Source organism: Oculina patagonica, chromosome 5, assembly GCF_052425735.1.
Source record: "Oculina patagonica isolate OP01 chromosome 5, crgOcupat, whole genome shotgun sequence".
In the NCBI taxonomy this organism is placed as follows: Eukaryota; Metazoa; Cnidaria; class Anthozoa; order Scleractinia; family Oculinidae; genus Oculina; species Oculina patagonica.
The window spans coordinates 15,191,670-15,207,619 of record NC_135762.1 but is presented as its reverse complement, the minus strand read 5'-3'; the positions used below and the strand labels follow the sequence as shown (position 1 = coordinate 15,207,619).

At 37.8% G+C, this 15,950-nt stretch overlaps 2 protein-coding genes across 2 annotated transcripts in view; both read right to left on the bottom strand.

Moving 5' to 3' along the window:
* Positions 1–194: 194 nt before the first annotated feature.
* Positions 195–5,348, bottom strand: LOC144655636 (uncharacterized). Its single transcript, XM_078515920.1, has 5 exons — positions 5,047–5,348; positions 4,778–4,922; positions 4,103–4,178; positions 955–1,071; positions 195–471 (listed from the first exon to the last, which is right to left on the bottom strand). Exons 1-5 carry the CDS (start codon positions 5,067–5,069, stop codon positions 200–202), a joined length of 633 nt encoding a protein of 210 aa, XP_078372046.1. The 5' UTR covers positions 5,070–5,348; the 3' UTR covers positions 195–199.
* A 1,122-nt stretch (positions 5,349–6,470) lies between these two features.
* LOC144655635 (protein SDA1 homolog) overlaps positions 6,471–15,950 on the bottom strand; it is a 28,721-nt gene continuing 19,241 nt past the window's right edge. The window contains exons 14-24 of the mRNA XM_078515919.1: positions 15,672–15,769; positions 15,320–15,396; positions 14,821–14,904; positions 13,862–13,922; positions 13,453–13,529; positions 13,031–13,129; positions 12,473–12,588; positions 11,793–11,877; positions 7,585–7,668; positions 7,383–7,469; positions 6,471–6,963 (exon numbers count right to left, since the gene is read on the bottom strand). Of these exons, the coding sequence (XP_078372045.1) occupies positions 6,916–6,963; positions 7,383–7,469; positions 7,585–7,668; positions 11,793–11,877; positions 12,473–12,588; positions 13,031–13,129; positions 13,453–13,529; positions 13,862–13,922; positions 14,821–14,904; positions 15,320–15,396; positions 15,672–15,769 (916 nt within the window). The 3' untranslated portion in view covers positions 6,471–6,915. The remainder of the gene's footprint in view (positions 6,964–7,382; positions 7,470–7,584; positions 7,669–11,792; positions 11,878–12,472; positions 12,589–13,030; positions 13,130–13,452; positions 13,530–13,861; positions 13,923–14,820; positions 14,905–15,319; positions 15,397–15,671; positions 15,770–15,950) is intronic.

Below are 15,950 nucleotides of genomic sequence, written 5' to 3'. Positions count from 1 at the left end.
AACTACACTATGATAGATACTGGCAAAGATTGGTAAAAGCAAGTTCCAACCCAGGTGCAAATTTCAATATATACAGATAGCAATTTGTTTTAAATAATGTACATATTTTTGCATGCAACCTCGACACTCTCCGAGTTGCCTGCATTATATCATACTCTTTTCAATAGTCTGTACTTTGTCAAATAAATTAACTCTTTTCTTAGTAGACGTAGTAAAAGTTCGACGTCCCAGGGTTCAAATAACTCTGCAAATGCCTTGACTGTTCCACTGCCGCAGTCACACGTTTATTGAAATCACTGTGCAGGATGTCACCACCTCGCGGCACGCGGTAGAGGAAACCCTCTACACTAAGCATGCACAAGCCTTTTCCATTCATCAAGAACTTGTCAGCTGTGACATCACGTATGCTATATCGTTCAGTGGCCCATTTGAGCCATTCCATAACTTCCCATTTATTCCACACTCTGGGATCTGAAAAGTAAAAAAATACTTTTAACCTTAAAATTTGAAACTTCCATATTGTTATAAAAAGAAAAGTAGCAAACCTTAAAAAGCAAATCATCAATGCTGCTCCAGAAACTATCTATATCCCTACCACAGAAGGTTTTGGGGTTTCAACTCCCCCACCCCTCTGGAATTTCCAATTTATCTTCAAACTTTTCCTTAAGAACATTGCCATTTGAAATCCCCCTCCCCCTCCCATCTCAACCCTTCCCTGTCCCACTTGGACTTTTCAATGACTTTCAGCTTCCTTTAGGTGGGTATGGATGATTACTGGAACTGCCCAACAACAGTAGATGATTTGCTTTGGTTTGGCGCCGGATTTTCTTATCTACCTACAAATAATGTCCTGCTCAGGAAAATTGCCATGCACCACATCAGTTCTCGCAAATAACAATTTGTAATAGCATCTTATTTTTAATCAATAATTGATTTTTACAAAATGTTTCCTACCTGCTGGAACTCTTGGCTGCTCAAAGTTAAACACATTATCTTCATCATCAATATCGGGCACTACACAATCCTCATACGTTGATGTGCTTCCCTTCTTTCTTGTCGGTGATGGGATGTCTAGATAAGGCAAACAAATCAAGATTTAACATTGAAGCAGGGAACAAGTACAAAGATTGTAATACATGGAACAGATCACGAGATGCAAGTGCATTGGACATTGGAATTTGCTTGCTCTCAGGCAGCTTTTAGAGCCATGATGGACTTCCAAATTGTAAAATCTAGATTAAGCCTTTTGCTGTCATGAATGTCTCCACTACTCAACACTAGCTAAGTATTTTGCAAGACAAACTTAAAAGTGCAGGCTCGAGATGCACTTTTGCCACAAACTTTACTTCAGCAAATATTCTCATTAATGTAAAGGCAAAGATTCAAGACTACAACATAATTAAGAATATCTACAATCACAATATATCGATTTCAAGTTTTTGTGACGACAATGTTGACTGTGTGGGCTCTGTGGGAACAATATTCATGTCCACTGTAGCTACATGTACCACAGGCGGCAAAGCTTGGCCAAACCGTAGGGGTATATTAACTTTTGTAGGTGTAGCGGGGGTGGTTATCAATAATGATAAAGAGCATGATTAACAAGTTTGGATTGATCGATATATGAGTTTCTAAAGTACCTACTAACTTTTGCGTCAAATTTTACTTCCCATACTCACAATAATGCAAAGGCAAAGATTCAAGACTACGGAATAATTAAGTATGTCTATTATCAATATATCAATTTCATGTTTCTGTGACGACAATGTTGACCGTGTGGGCTCAGTGGGAACAATATACATGTATGTACACACTGTTGCTACCACAGACTGCAAAGCAATGGCAAACAGTCTGTAGGTGTAGTGGGGGTGGTAATTTATGATGTGAAAGAGCAAGATGCTCAAAAAGCATGATTAAAATTTAAGTCTGGATTGCTTTTGTATCTGATCGGTATGAGGTTCTTAGCTACCAACTTACTTTTAGTAAATTGGTTGATTCGCAAAACAGCGTGATTCTATGGTAACAATATTGATGCTCAATTTAACTGCGGTCACTTGCTGTGAGTGTTGAGATTGATCTGTGACAACTTTACGCACTGCTTAGCCGATACCGCTTAAGTGATAACAAATATTTATGTGCCATTTCACAAAGAAAGGAATAAAAACCTTAACAACATCTGTAAAGGAACCATTTCTTAATATTGGAAAGTTTTAAAGTGATTTTATTAGTATCAACATTTTCCTGCTATTCTTTTAAGATGATATTTTCAGAAAGTTAACTATGCGTGAAGAGATATTGTTCACGGGAATAGCACACGATTTGCGTCATTTGTGATTGTTAAAGGGAAAATGTGTTCTAATTTTAGCTTTACAGTAAGCACAAATTAAGAAACATTACGAAATTGTAAAGGCGCACAGCTTTCTGCTGTACTTTCCCTCTAACCACTTTTGAACATGCCCACACATTTCAGTAATTAAAAATCCATAATTATCATTGGAAAAATGCAATAAAGCCTATTGCAAAGTTGTATATTGTCAAAATCTTCCTGACAAAATTCCTTGCCCTGCTATAAATATAGTGAAAATCTCTGACCTGAATTTTTTTGGCAAGCACCCTACAAGCAGAGTTTCAGAAAATTTGCAAAATGCTATCTTGTCGCTTTCCCTCAAGGAAAGTGATCAATCCAAAATATCTGTGTTTTGATTTGCACCTAAGGAACACATTATAAGCGAACCAGACAGAAAACGGAAACAACATGCATGTTCTAAACATAAATCTTCACGATTTGTTCCTTACGGCACGATCATCATAGGATGATTTTTGCTGTTCATACTCTTTGCGTCAATGACATTTTTTATTAATAGACAAGGGAGTGTATCAAAGGCTTTTTGTTCTTCCTCCCACTCGGAGATAAAAAATTATAATAATTTCCCCAAGTATAATAAAAACATACATAAGATTATTATAGATGTGATTTACCGACAAAATGCACAAGCTATTTTAGCACGCTGCAAATAGCTTTAGGATTTGACACACTGAAAACTCGAATGTTGCTGTTTTTTTAGCAGCTGGGGCAAACTAACATTGTGTAAGAACAAAAAATCTTCAAACCACAAAAAAGCCCTTGGGCCCAATTTACACCAAGAATAGAAAAGATAACTTCACTTCCACCGTAAAATATTACAAAAGCATTTTAACTACAACACTTTTTCAAATCTGAGTTTAATAAAAAGGAAACAATCAAGGTATCTTTTTGGATAAGATTTTGGCCCTTCAGTCATTATTGGATTTAGGACAAACAAAAGCGATTAAAAATGAAAATTTCTTGCGTTAGATTACTTTGCTGCCCACACAAAACTATTATTTGATGTGAAGCAACATCTGCATCAACGCCTGCGAAGTAAATACTAGAAGTTTCAGTTTCAAATTCATATTATGATCAAATCTTCTAGACAGAATTTATCCAAAAGAGATCTATTATCCTTTTCAAATTTATTAGATATTTATACAGGAGAATTATCTGTCTTAAGTTACACACACAACAGAAACATTGAAATTCCTGTAAATCATGGAAAATCCATACTATTTTGATAGATGGATGGAAGAAAATTTCAATTTTACCAGACAGAATATATTAATTTTATAATTTTCGTCATCGCTTCAAAGCCGAAATATAAAAGTGTGAATTCATGTATTGTGTCTCATCTAAAGAAAATCGCAAGAAACCGCAAATAACCCACATTTTTGTGGGCGTCCTGAATAAAATTTACTGCAGGCGAGAACAAAAACTCTTTTGAAAGAACTATGACATAAATTTAAATAGTGTGATTGCCAAAACCTACGCAAATTACATTAACTTTGAAAAGATTTAATTACAGAACATTCTCCGCGGACACAATGCTTTTAAATTACTTTTTGTAGCAGTGAGAGCGGAAAGAAAGATTCACTCGTCTGCGTGGTGTTTACTAATCTATGACACAAATCATTATTATTCAACACTTGTAGAATCACGTTATGAAAGCGAAACTTCCTGCAATCGAAAAAAGCCGCGCGAAAGATAAGCTCATGCATGATGCAAATGTCCTACACATTTGATACTTACCTTGAAAATTCACTCGTATATCAACTTGAGCATCTTCAAGAACTCCTTGCTGTCCTAACGTAAGATTGTCTTGAAGCTGCGGATCAAAAAATTGGCGAATATTGATCATTCAAAGCGACCAAAAATCAAGGCCCTGGGAGGTGATCTGTTATTCGATCACACAATATACCTGAAATGCCCATTAGCCCGCGCCAGTCACCGCGTCACGTTATAAATATAAGCTTCGAATAATTAATATCGCCAAATCTTCGTGTGCAAAAATCGCTTCAATATTTTTTTCAAAGCACAGCTTTCCATCCCGGCTATGTAAGATTGGCTACTTTTAACCACAAAGCACGTTTCTGTAAACAGTTTCGATCCTTTCTGCGTCATTTGAGCATGCATTGAAACCGACACAAAGAACAATCAAATGAAATCAACGCATTGCTTTGCACAAATTTTCACTTTACAACTGATGTACTTGGGAATGAACAAAATGTTTAAGTAATTTTAAGCTAGCAAATGAAGCGAAAAGACAACGAGGAAAGGCGAGTAAACGCGGCAAAAAGCGATAAAGCATGTCTGAGGCGGCGTGACTCTTTGTGCACGCGTGTTTGTGCATTGTCTCGCGCGGACATGAAAAAATTCCATTCCGGCATGCGGATTCTAGAATAGACTAGAATGAAAGCTACTTACCGGATTTCCTTGAAAGAAAACTTCTTGCTCTCCGACAGTAAACCCCTCTTGCGCTTCAATCATTTGCTTCAGTCTAAAGACTGTTAACGAAAGATGAATCCGCAGAGGAAACGGTATTCGTGGCGTTCCATCATCGACTAGAACACTGCAAGGAAAGGAACAAATATGGAACTCAGCCAAATTATCCACAAGTAAACCACACGACGAGGCAATAAAATTACTCAAAACTACCACAGATAAACTGCCATCTTTTCAGTACTCAGGCTTACCGAATAGCTACTGGATCTCCCATAGTCTCGGCACAATTTCTGATATCGAAATTCGAAATCAGAGCAACGAAGTGCTGGGGTTAACTCTGCAAGACGCAACCGCCGCAGATCGAAAGAGCGGCTTTTGCTCCGACAGAAAATAGCGTCAGTTAGTGAACAAGCTCAGCTGAGGCAAAAAACCAGCCGCCGCTTATCAAGAGTTTTTCGTTGAACACATTTCGCTTAGTGTTTTCTCTTCTATTCCTAGGTGGTTCAACGAGTATTGTCTTGTCTTATAATAGGAAATGAAGTCATTGCTCCGTATTTTATGACCCAGCAGGCTGTCGTCATAGAAACATCAAGCTCCATTGTTGGCGGCTTTCCTTATTTGGTTGACACCTCCTTCGCGAAATCGTAAGCGTTCCAAATTAGGAAATGGTTTTACGAGGTTTGCGTGCCGATGACGACACGCCTACGGATCGGGTCACGAAGATCTTCCGAGAAATGTCGAAAATATGCGACAGGTTTACAAAACTAATAAAGCTAATTTTAACCCGGCAGGTCATGTGTTGGTTCCGTGGTGAAACGGTTGGGACTCTGAATCACAAAATCCGAGTTCAAATCTCGGCGGAACCTTTTTATTTCTGTATTACATTTTTCACAAGTTAATTTTACATTTATCAGGGTAAAATGTCAGGTCGTTTTATGAGGCTTTTAATAGACTACGCGCTAATGTATTACAATTAAAAATTACGGCTCACACGCGAAATTGCGTGAGTGAAACGGGAATTAGTAATTATAAAACACGAAGTGAACTAATATCAACCTTTAGACGGACGACAGCTAATTCACGAAAAAACCAAACAATGCTCGCCGTCTATTTTAGAAACATAAAGCTTAGGTAAAGATGCACCTATAGAAATAAAAACAATCTAAAATAAAGTTTATCTCGGATTCTATTTATTTATTGAAAACACAGGATAAAAATAGCAGAAATTAAATATTAAATATGTACAATTTGAATTCACGTCATTTCGGTGAAAATCTACGAAAAATGTTATATATTTATTTTTTGTATATAGGAAGAGTTTTATTTTATTTGACAAAAACAAGGGAAGCAAATTAAGGTGTACGTAATCATGCAATGTAGATTATAGATTACAATAACTATTTTGAAGATTCTTTGTCTTTGATCACGTAACTATTACATACGACTACACGTTGTGTAAATTTCCCGATTCAAAACGTGCGCTGTTCAAGTAAACAGTTAATTTTGTTGAAACGGGTACAGTGTCAAATGGCAGTCACTTTCAATGTTTTTTACTTCCAAGTCACGTCTTTTAGTGCCCTCCAATTATACATTTGAACTTTGCCTTAATGCCAGCTTTTATCAAATCGAGAGAGCACGTTTCTTTTTAAGCCGTGAAATCAAAACAATAACACAGTTGAATTTAAATATATTTTTATTCATTCAAACTTCCCGTCGCATGTGTTCTTTTTACTCGGGTGTGCGTATTTTCTTAAATTTACAGGCAGTCCAGTTTTATTTGCCCGAAGTCTGCTAGTTAAAAAAGAAGATTGCCTCAAGCAAATAAGAACTGCAAATGTACGCAAAATATGATGTATTCCACACCCTAGAGTCGAATTATTCTGGCAAATCCTTTTAGAAAGTCCTCTAGGGCGTAAAGAAAAAATAATTTCATGTACAGAATTTTTCCCATTTTTTCAGTTGCGACACCCCTACTCTCTTTCCAACGAATTCTTCCGTAGATTGCAATCTCGGAAAAGACAGATTTCCTGGCTGTCTTGAGTAATCTCTGGAGAAAAGCCATCACTTTCAACTGACGCCCACCACTTTGCGAACCTGTTCAACATTTCCGTGTCAAATTGTCAGTGTTTTGCTTTCTTATTTTTTAAAAGTGCGTTCTTCAGCGACATCTGAAAGATAAGAAAAATAATAATGATTAGAAAAAATAATAATGACATGCAAACTATTACAATTTTGCAAAAGTTCTCTGCAGAGAAGGACAACGGTTATTTTTTGGGCGATACGAGCGACTGAAAGTAATTTACCATACTTTATTATCGCTACACTTTTATTTTGAGGTTTCCGTCAAACTTAAAATACTCTTAAAACAGTTATAAAAACTGCACATGAGTAGGTATTTACGGAAAACAGAAAGAAAACATTGTGTCGAAAGCGGTGAAAAATCACGCGACATTTTCCAAAATAGTTGAAGGCAAAAACATTGGTCGTTTGAATGCGTGGTGGTTATAAGCTGATTTAGAAAGACTTCTTTCACATAACTAACTTGTACTTCTAGTGTAGCCGTACTGTATGCTATTCGAGACCTTACCTGTTTATCTCGGAACGAGCGTTTTGTTTTGCCTCTAACATCTCTATTGTGTCGCATCATCATAAAGTTCTTATTTCGCCTTTTCTCCTGCAAGAGCCGGAAAAGTTAAGTTAATTCTCTAAAGCGCTTTTTATCGAACGGTCTTCCTTTTGATGCTTCCGGCTATATTTGTTTGGTAATAAATTACAACAAGTCTTCTCACCTTATTGGACGTGCTAGCAAACTGGTTGAGTCTTTTCTTGGTGGCTTTCTTTGAGCCAAATTTTTCTCTACCCTGCCTGCCAGCCTGCGAATCAGAGTGAATGTAGATAAAAACTGAGTGCGGTAAAGAAATCATTACTCCTGTTATGTTCTGGGGAGAGGAATAAATTGGACATGTACTCTAATTTTTCCATCTTTTCGGGTGTTCAATTGTGTACAGGCTAACTGCTGGTTATTAAACCTGCAGTTACTAACTGCTGGTAGCCTTAAACCTTCGGTTGGCCTGCAAAGGAGCTCCCCGCTAATAACGCCTGAGATCTCAGGGATATTCTGCTCGCAGGTCAGGCGGATTATAGAATATCCCATATATACAGGGTGGGGGATGCTTCAAGATTTAAAGAATGTTTTTTTTTTTCCAGTTAGTTAAATGCCAGGTGGACGGCTGAGTAAGTATATTCTCTGTGGTGAACATGTTATGGGAAGCGAGCTACGTTTTCGTGACATTTGAGGGATTTAGAGACTTCTGAGATCGACGAGATACAGTGTCTGGGAAAACCAGATAGCGAGTGCCTCTGTAAACAGGCGCGCAAGCAAACGAACACGCCTACTTCACAAAGTTCTAAGCTATAACAGAGAGGTTCTTCTAGCCTCAAATAAAAAGTGTTTTCTCGAAAGAGAAGATTGACATTTGAGGCTATTGCATTTCTAGATTGTCTTCAGCTGAGACAAAACTTGCTTTTACTTAGTTGCTTCAAGATGTACAGTGATTATAGCCGCAGCGCCATATGCAAGACTTCTGGCTGGAGACCTTTATTTTTAGCTTTAAATGTATAAATATAGTCGCTATTAAGCTAGGAATCATTCAATGAAGATTACAGGCTGAGACAAAATCAGATACCTTTTCTTAATAGTATTATGTGAAACACTGAGACAAAGGTTTGTGTTCATCTTAGTCTCTATAAAGAACAATTTCTCCAAACAAGTGTAAAAATAAGCGTGGAAATGATTGCAATTTTAATTTGGCATTTTTTCCCACAAACAGCTTGCCAATATATAGAACAGTCGTTCACTCCAATGTGTCTGAGAGTCTATACGTCTGATTAGCGTCATTTTACAACTCTCAGTCGCCTGCATAAGTAAGTGTTTCCTCTTTCTAAAATTAGGGTATGAAATCGCAATATTACATGTAAACAATCATTCGAAAAAAGTTCAATCAAAAATAAAACAATCGCCTTCCCACACACAGGTGTTGCTATACAAGTATATTTTCGTCAATTTTGACGTAAAATCTTAGTAAGCAAGAGGTTTTTTTTTCAACAGTGAGATCCGAAAAGCGATTAGCTCTTTGTCTGACTCTTGAGTTAAATCAGTTAGCCCGTATTGCCCGACTATAAAATAGCAACATTGACGTAACAGCCTTCGTCATTTTCGACCATTGTGGTCTGCAAGAAATGCCTCTTACCGCTGTGTTCACGAATGCGCCATTTGCAAAATTCACTTTACAAAGAGAACTTTGAAACAAATTTGAATTAAGACTCCTTTGCGCGAACCGACATTTCTATACGTTCTTAAAGTTCATTCATTTACTCGGCACAAATAAAGGGACTCTTTTGCAGTTTAGTTAACATCATCAAAAAATTTAAGGTTGACAGACCACAACTGTGGCACCAATATTAGAAAACCACTGTCACGATTTTAAAATTTTAGGTTCCTAAGCATATGTTTCAGGACATTCAATGACCTCTTTAAGTACTCAAAGCAATATACGCTTTCAGCTAATTTAACCCTTCAGATCCAAAACGTAATCATCTTGTGACTTTCTTTAACTGCACGCTACGCAATACAAGCAGACTGCTGACCGCGATAAAAAAAAAGTTGTCAACATTATCTTGTTGTATCGTCAAAATCTCCCAACTTGGAGTAACAGGAATATATAATGACAAGAAATGAGAGTTTACATTTTCAGCTTGTCCCTTATATATTAGCCCCGCTGGCCTTTTCAGTGTTATTGAAATCGTTTATCTACAAGTTTAGTGGAAAAAGCAACTACCCCAAAAAAAAAAAAGGAAAAAAAAAAAAAAGAGAAAGAGAGAAACGAGGGAAAAATAGAAAAAAAAAAACCGGAGGGAAAAAAAAAAGGTCGAGTAGCGGAAGATTCGAGTTATTGAGGGTTCGAGTTATCGGGATTCAACTGTAGTGATTTAAAATCGAGAAGAATACAGAGAGGGATGATTTGAAACACGAAAACACTTAGAAATGTGACAGATCAGACAGCTTAAATGCGCCCGCCGTGCGCGAAAACCCTCTCGAAGTCGCCAACTGAGAGCTCAGGAAGTTCTTCGGATAGCTACACGTGTAAAGCGGAAATGTTTACGGCTTTAAAATATAAATTTCAATTTACATCGGTGATTTTGTTTAATTTATTTCTACATTTACACACCAGTGGGCGAATTTCGTAAATATGCCTGTCGCCTGTGCACTATTTGACTGAAGGAAGCTGTGCTTACATAATGCTTGATTGTGAGGTACAGGCTGTGTTTTCACAGTGGCTGGGAGATGCGTGGACATCGGCGCGCGCGCGTCCTGCCTGCGAGTAATTATGACGTCACACAAGTCACGCTACACTTCAAGTTTTGGAAAACATGTCACGGGTCAGTGTACTTCAGATATGAGTTCCGTTTTAGCAAAACAGGAAAACAAATTGCGCTGCTGTTAAGTTGATGTTCCTGTTTACGTGATAAATGCCCTTTCCTGCTACAACACTTGATAAAGAGGATGCGATTTTAACGAGCGAAAATTGAAGAAACATCAACTGGAAAACTGCGCCCCTTTGGGAGAAAAGGGTTGGCGAAAACAGATCACGACATTTACCACCATGTACCAGGGCACCAATAAACTACTGAACAAAGCTTGTTTTACAGCTGAATGAACTTTGATTCAATGTTAACACTTTTCAAACAAACGCAGGGCCCCTGTGAAAAAAAAAAGCTGTTAAATCTCGTAAAAAAAATTATTTAAAAGAAATGCTTCTTGCCATAAAGACAAGTGAGGTCCGCTTTTGTGTCGGTATGAATTTTCCAACTCCGCATGCATCGCGCGTGAACCACACGCGTGTACCCCTCGAGCGCCCACCGTGCGTGCTATTTTATGTGTATCGATATAGCAAAGGAAGTTGTAAGCCTCGGTATCAAGTAGGATTTAAACACATCGTAATCGGGTTATCAGTAGCAGAACATGCAAAAAGAGTTTTCATTTCAGAAAACAAGGAAGCAACTCCTGCGTGCATCTTGGCACTGCATCAATGTTCCTCTGCTCAAAAGCTGTGAGCATAAACACAGCTTCAGGAAATTCTGCTATTTCCTTTACGAAAACACTAAGTGCACGACTTGAAAGACGTTTGTAGAGATGGAAAGAATATGCATGCAGTTATGTCCACACTCTTTTACGCAAACAGGGTCGTCGCGGATCATGGATCACTTTTATGCTGGGTATTTGAGATATGAAATGTTCATCTTTTCAAACTACATCCTGTTTAAAGCAACAAATCACACAAACAGGAAACTGCTTGCTTCGGAGTGTAACTTGAAACAAATCGTTCAAAGAGGTCTTCAAAAGGCATGCACACTCCCACCCGTTTTCCTCCCTCCACAAGAACCAACACTTCAAAATTCTAATTCGATCTTGGATGCACGTACACGTCTTAACGAGCTCCTGGACTCTTCTGTAAATGTGGGTAAATAAATTACATTTTACAAATCACTATACAGTGGCGCGCAACTCTGTCCAACCCTAAAGCTTTAATGCATCACATTTTGCTGTCTTTAGAGCCGTACCCCCCTCTTCCCATTGATTCTAAAAAAGCCCCCTTACCAAACCGCGGAGAACCCGTGAAAAACCCTTGGAGTGAGGACGAGAACCAACAACAAACTCAACCCACATATGACGCCGGGTCCGGGATTCGAACCCAGGCCACATTGGTGGGAGGTGAGTGCTCTCTCCACTGCACCATCCCTGCTCTTCCAACTCCGTCCAGTTTTCAATTTGCCTTTTTAGTTTTTACTTTACTCGTTAAAATCGCATTCTCCCTATCAAATACTGTAGCAGGAAAGGGCATTTATCACGTAACCAGTAAACAGGTCGGGTCATTTAAGTACCCTTACCAAGAAATAGTTGGCTACAGTTAAACTAAGCATGTCTTTATGTACTTACAATCACCGTCTCCAGTCTTGATTCCTTGTCGTGTTTTCTTTTCTTATGAATGTTCTCAATGTCTCCCACAGAAATTAGCTCACCCCTGTGTAAAATATAGAAAAGCAGTAATCCATTTTAAAAGGGGAAGCGAAGAAGGTGGCAATAGAGAATTAATGTTAGCGAGTACTTTCAATAATTGGGACGGAACCTGTAAGCCCTTCCATGAAAGTGGCCATGCTTTCCCTTTCAAAAGGTATCCACAGAGAAGGCACAATTTAGTCATAGAAAAAAAGCAATTTCGGTTTTTTAAACTTCATTAAGGTTGTAACTGGTAGGACTTTAAAAATGATTAAGCGGGATGGATAAGTTGCATGACAATTAAGATCAAAATAAGAATTCTTCAGGCTGGTCTATATTCATTTATTGTTGTGCAGGTTGGACGAATTTGATAACAGAGAATCCTTTGGGGTCCAGGTTTAAGTTACATAATCCTTTCTGTCTCATGTTTCATTAAAATATCAATTCTCCCCAAAGTTTGTCTCGCATTCTTTTAATGTTAGTTCTAAGACTAAGTAAGAACTTGGCAGCACATCAAGATGATAAGTTGACGAAAATCTTAATTCTCTTCACTTGTTTGCTCAACAGCACATTGATACTGTAAGGAGAAGTTCTAAGTTATCACAGACTGAAGTACAAACCGTTCCGTGGGGCCGGTATTGTCCGCGGCTCTCTTTCGTTTCTTGCCAGCTTTTGGATCAATCTGCCGAGCAATTTCTCGTAACCTGATCTTTTTGAAATCCTCGTCCGTAAGAATCTGAAAGAAATGAATAACGAATGAAGGTTAGCAGACGACCAGCACACGTAGTACTGTTCTCTTTGAAAATGCAGCTCAGTTCAAGTGAGGTTAGGTTCTTTCAAATTTGGCTTTGACTATCTAAAATGGTACGCAAAAGTCCAATTTTTTGGTCTCAAAATATTAGAAACATAGCATTCCCTGCATGCTTTAAGAATAACCATTTACAAAGCTAAAAAATGACTTAAATTTGAAAGGAAAAGTACTGAAAGTTTGAGACTTAATTTGAGTCGAAAATGTTTGGGGTTTCTCTTCTTAATTTGTATTTTTTTAGCCTTGTATTTTAATTGTTTTATTCCAAAGTGAACATTAGGGACATTCCCTGCTCTGTAGCACAAATTTACCAAGAGATGGTATTGTCAAAATGTACATTCAACAATAATAATGTTGTGATATATCTTACCCTTGTCTGACTTATCCTCGCTGCTTTTGTTTTCAAGTCTTCCTCTTCTTCGGCTTCTGCTTCATTTTCTTCGCTATTTTTCTCATCATCCTCTTCATTCTATAAAACCAACCAAAGACAGCCAATCAGTATTTCGTGAATTATTATACATAACAGTTGTATTAAACCGTGCTATACATAATTATGCCTTTATACCTTTACCTTGCTCTACCACAAGAAAGAGCAAAAAAGGCATTCGGCATACGTACATTTAGCAACAAATTGAAATGATAACCCTACATCATTCTAGAGAGCCCTATCTCCAGAAAGCGCTGTTTATTTGTTACATGGTAACTATCGATGAAATAAATGATAAACAGAGATAAGAAATTGTGTAATTGTACAAGTACAGTGACTACAAAGGAACGATAAGTAGATGGTACCTCTTCCTCTTCGTCTGAAGAATGATGAACATCCATCCATTCACCCTCATCGTCATCATCATCACTTTCCCACTCGTCTGAAGAGGAAAACCCTCGCGGTTAGTGTTGTGACAAATCTACACATATATTGTGACAGAACTGTGAAGCCTACTGCAGACTGGGGATAAAGTGACCCTTTTTGCAAATCTTGCTTAATTCAATCATCTGAAGATTATTCAACGATAATTAACCAATCAGAAGTTGCACAAGCAATCGTGAGCACAACAAAAGTGATTGTGACATGCTACCTTTACACGACAGTAATGTTTCTTAGCAACCGCTATGACCGTGAAACCTGCAGGCTCAGATACTTCTCACAGGCCCTGACAAGCCAACCCTTGTGCCCCAAATGGACTGAAATCAAAGCTACCTTCGTTTGCATCTTTTTGATTCTCATCATTTTTGTCTTCTTCACCTTGATCGTCAAGTACCTGTTATGATCAAGACATATTGATCAATTTGCTGCAAAATCTTTGCGGGGTTAATAGGTATAAAATATTTATTAGCACACTAGATCAAAAATTTACAATACATCATTAAAATAATGCTTTTCCTGACGCTTGTATTTAAATTTTACATTTGCTAAGAATTCATTTAAGGACAGCTTTCCATTCAATAATTTCTGTTTGAATAGATAATATTTTGCATATAGAAAGGTGAAGTTTAACTTTCTAATGATATCAATTTCTTTGTTTATGTTATCCTTGTCCTTACCATAAATTAATTCAATTAGAGAAAGGGTGAGAGAGGTGGCATTTTTTTTATTAAACCATTTTATTACCTCTGCAAAGAATAATGGTTACTCAAAGGATAGTAACGAGTGGGGTGATTGGGAGAAGGGAGGGTAGGTGGTGAGTTAGAAGGGTGGGGTAGGGCTACTTGTCTGTGAGGAGCGCCAGTTCACGTGAATGATTATATTTAACATTGAGAAATAACGACCGAGTAGACAACATAATCTGAAACAAAGGGAAATAAAAATCAAACTGGTTTGAAAAATTTTAAACCAAAGAAAAATTTAAAACGCAACATATGTAATAGAGCGGTTTTCACTTGAGTGTCGAAAGTAGTTTGTGTTTGCTTTGGTTTTGCATTACTACGCTTAGTGATTGGTTAAAAAATCTCGCGCCACTTTCTTAGCCAATTAGAACTAAAACCAAAACCAATCGTGACTCCCGCGCGCACGTTTTCCCGCGCTTCGTGCCGACTACATGTATTTGCTTCGAGTTTTGATTGGTTCACTGGATTGTCTGTTTCCTTTGTGATTGGCCGGAGTAATTACTTTGGTTTTGGTTTTACGACACTCAATTGAAAACTGCTCTAACACCATACCTCTGTGCCAGGAACGAAGTCTGTTGTTTTCAGTTCACCATACTGCTTTACTGTAACAGCTTTGCTTTCCTCTGTTGGTTTACCCTGTAAAGAGAAAGACAAAACGGTATAACTGACAACGACTATAAATACCTCTGGAACACAGCCTTCTAAAAAGATGCACCCTGATATTAAGGTAATCCCACTCAGTAGAGTTTAATTAACACGAAAAACATGTACAAATGTCTCACGGTATTTGTACTCTAATGGAACGGTTCAACGAGGTATCTATATGTCTTTTTACCCCATCGGGCCGTGCGTCAACACGTTTCAAAGTCAGCATCGTCGCCATAGTCGGAATTAAAAGCATTGGATGATAGACCTCTTACAAGACATTTTAGAGTGAAGTATCGCGGAATTAATAAACAAGAATTGTAAAATTATACAGCCAGCAATACTACACATTGAAATGTGTAGTACGATATATGTGCAGTAGTTACAAAACACATATGTTGCTTACCCTGTCTTTCTTATGAAGAAGAGTTGGATTCACGGTACGGAATAGCTGTATAAGGGATCGAGCCGCCATCATAACACCTGTAAAGTAAAAAGACATTTACGTCTCGCATAATGTAATGCATACATTTCCAACAGTTTCTACCGAAATTAAACAAGATATATAACTCACAGGATGCAACGATTAAAATTATAATTTATGCCCTGTTTATTACATAAAATTGCGGTGAAAACCTAATAAAAAGGTTCACAGAATAAAGGCATACTCTAAAAAGGCTAGTGCACTGTTTCACACTATCGAGTAAGCATGCAATTTAAGTTAATTCACAGCTGGCGTATTCAGGCAAACAACTTACTTTTATCTTTAGCTGTCTTGTACTGCGCTAAATCTTGAAGCAACTCATCTGTCATTACCAGCGGGCACCTCGTGCACACTTCACGAACAGCGTTTAGACTGGAAAAAAGGACAGCATGTTGTTAGTTTTTCAAAGTACTGCTTTAACAAGAGGTGCTTCTTGCCAATCATATGTTGCGTGGCCAGTGTCACTGCTTGGACAACTAGAGCGGTTTTCACTTGAGTGTCGAAAGTAAATTGCGTTTGCTTTGGTTTTGCATTACTGCGCTTAGTGATTGGC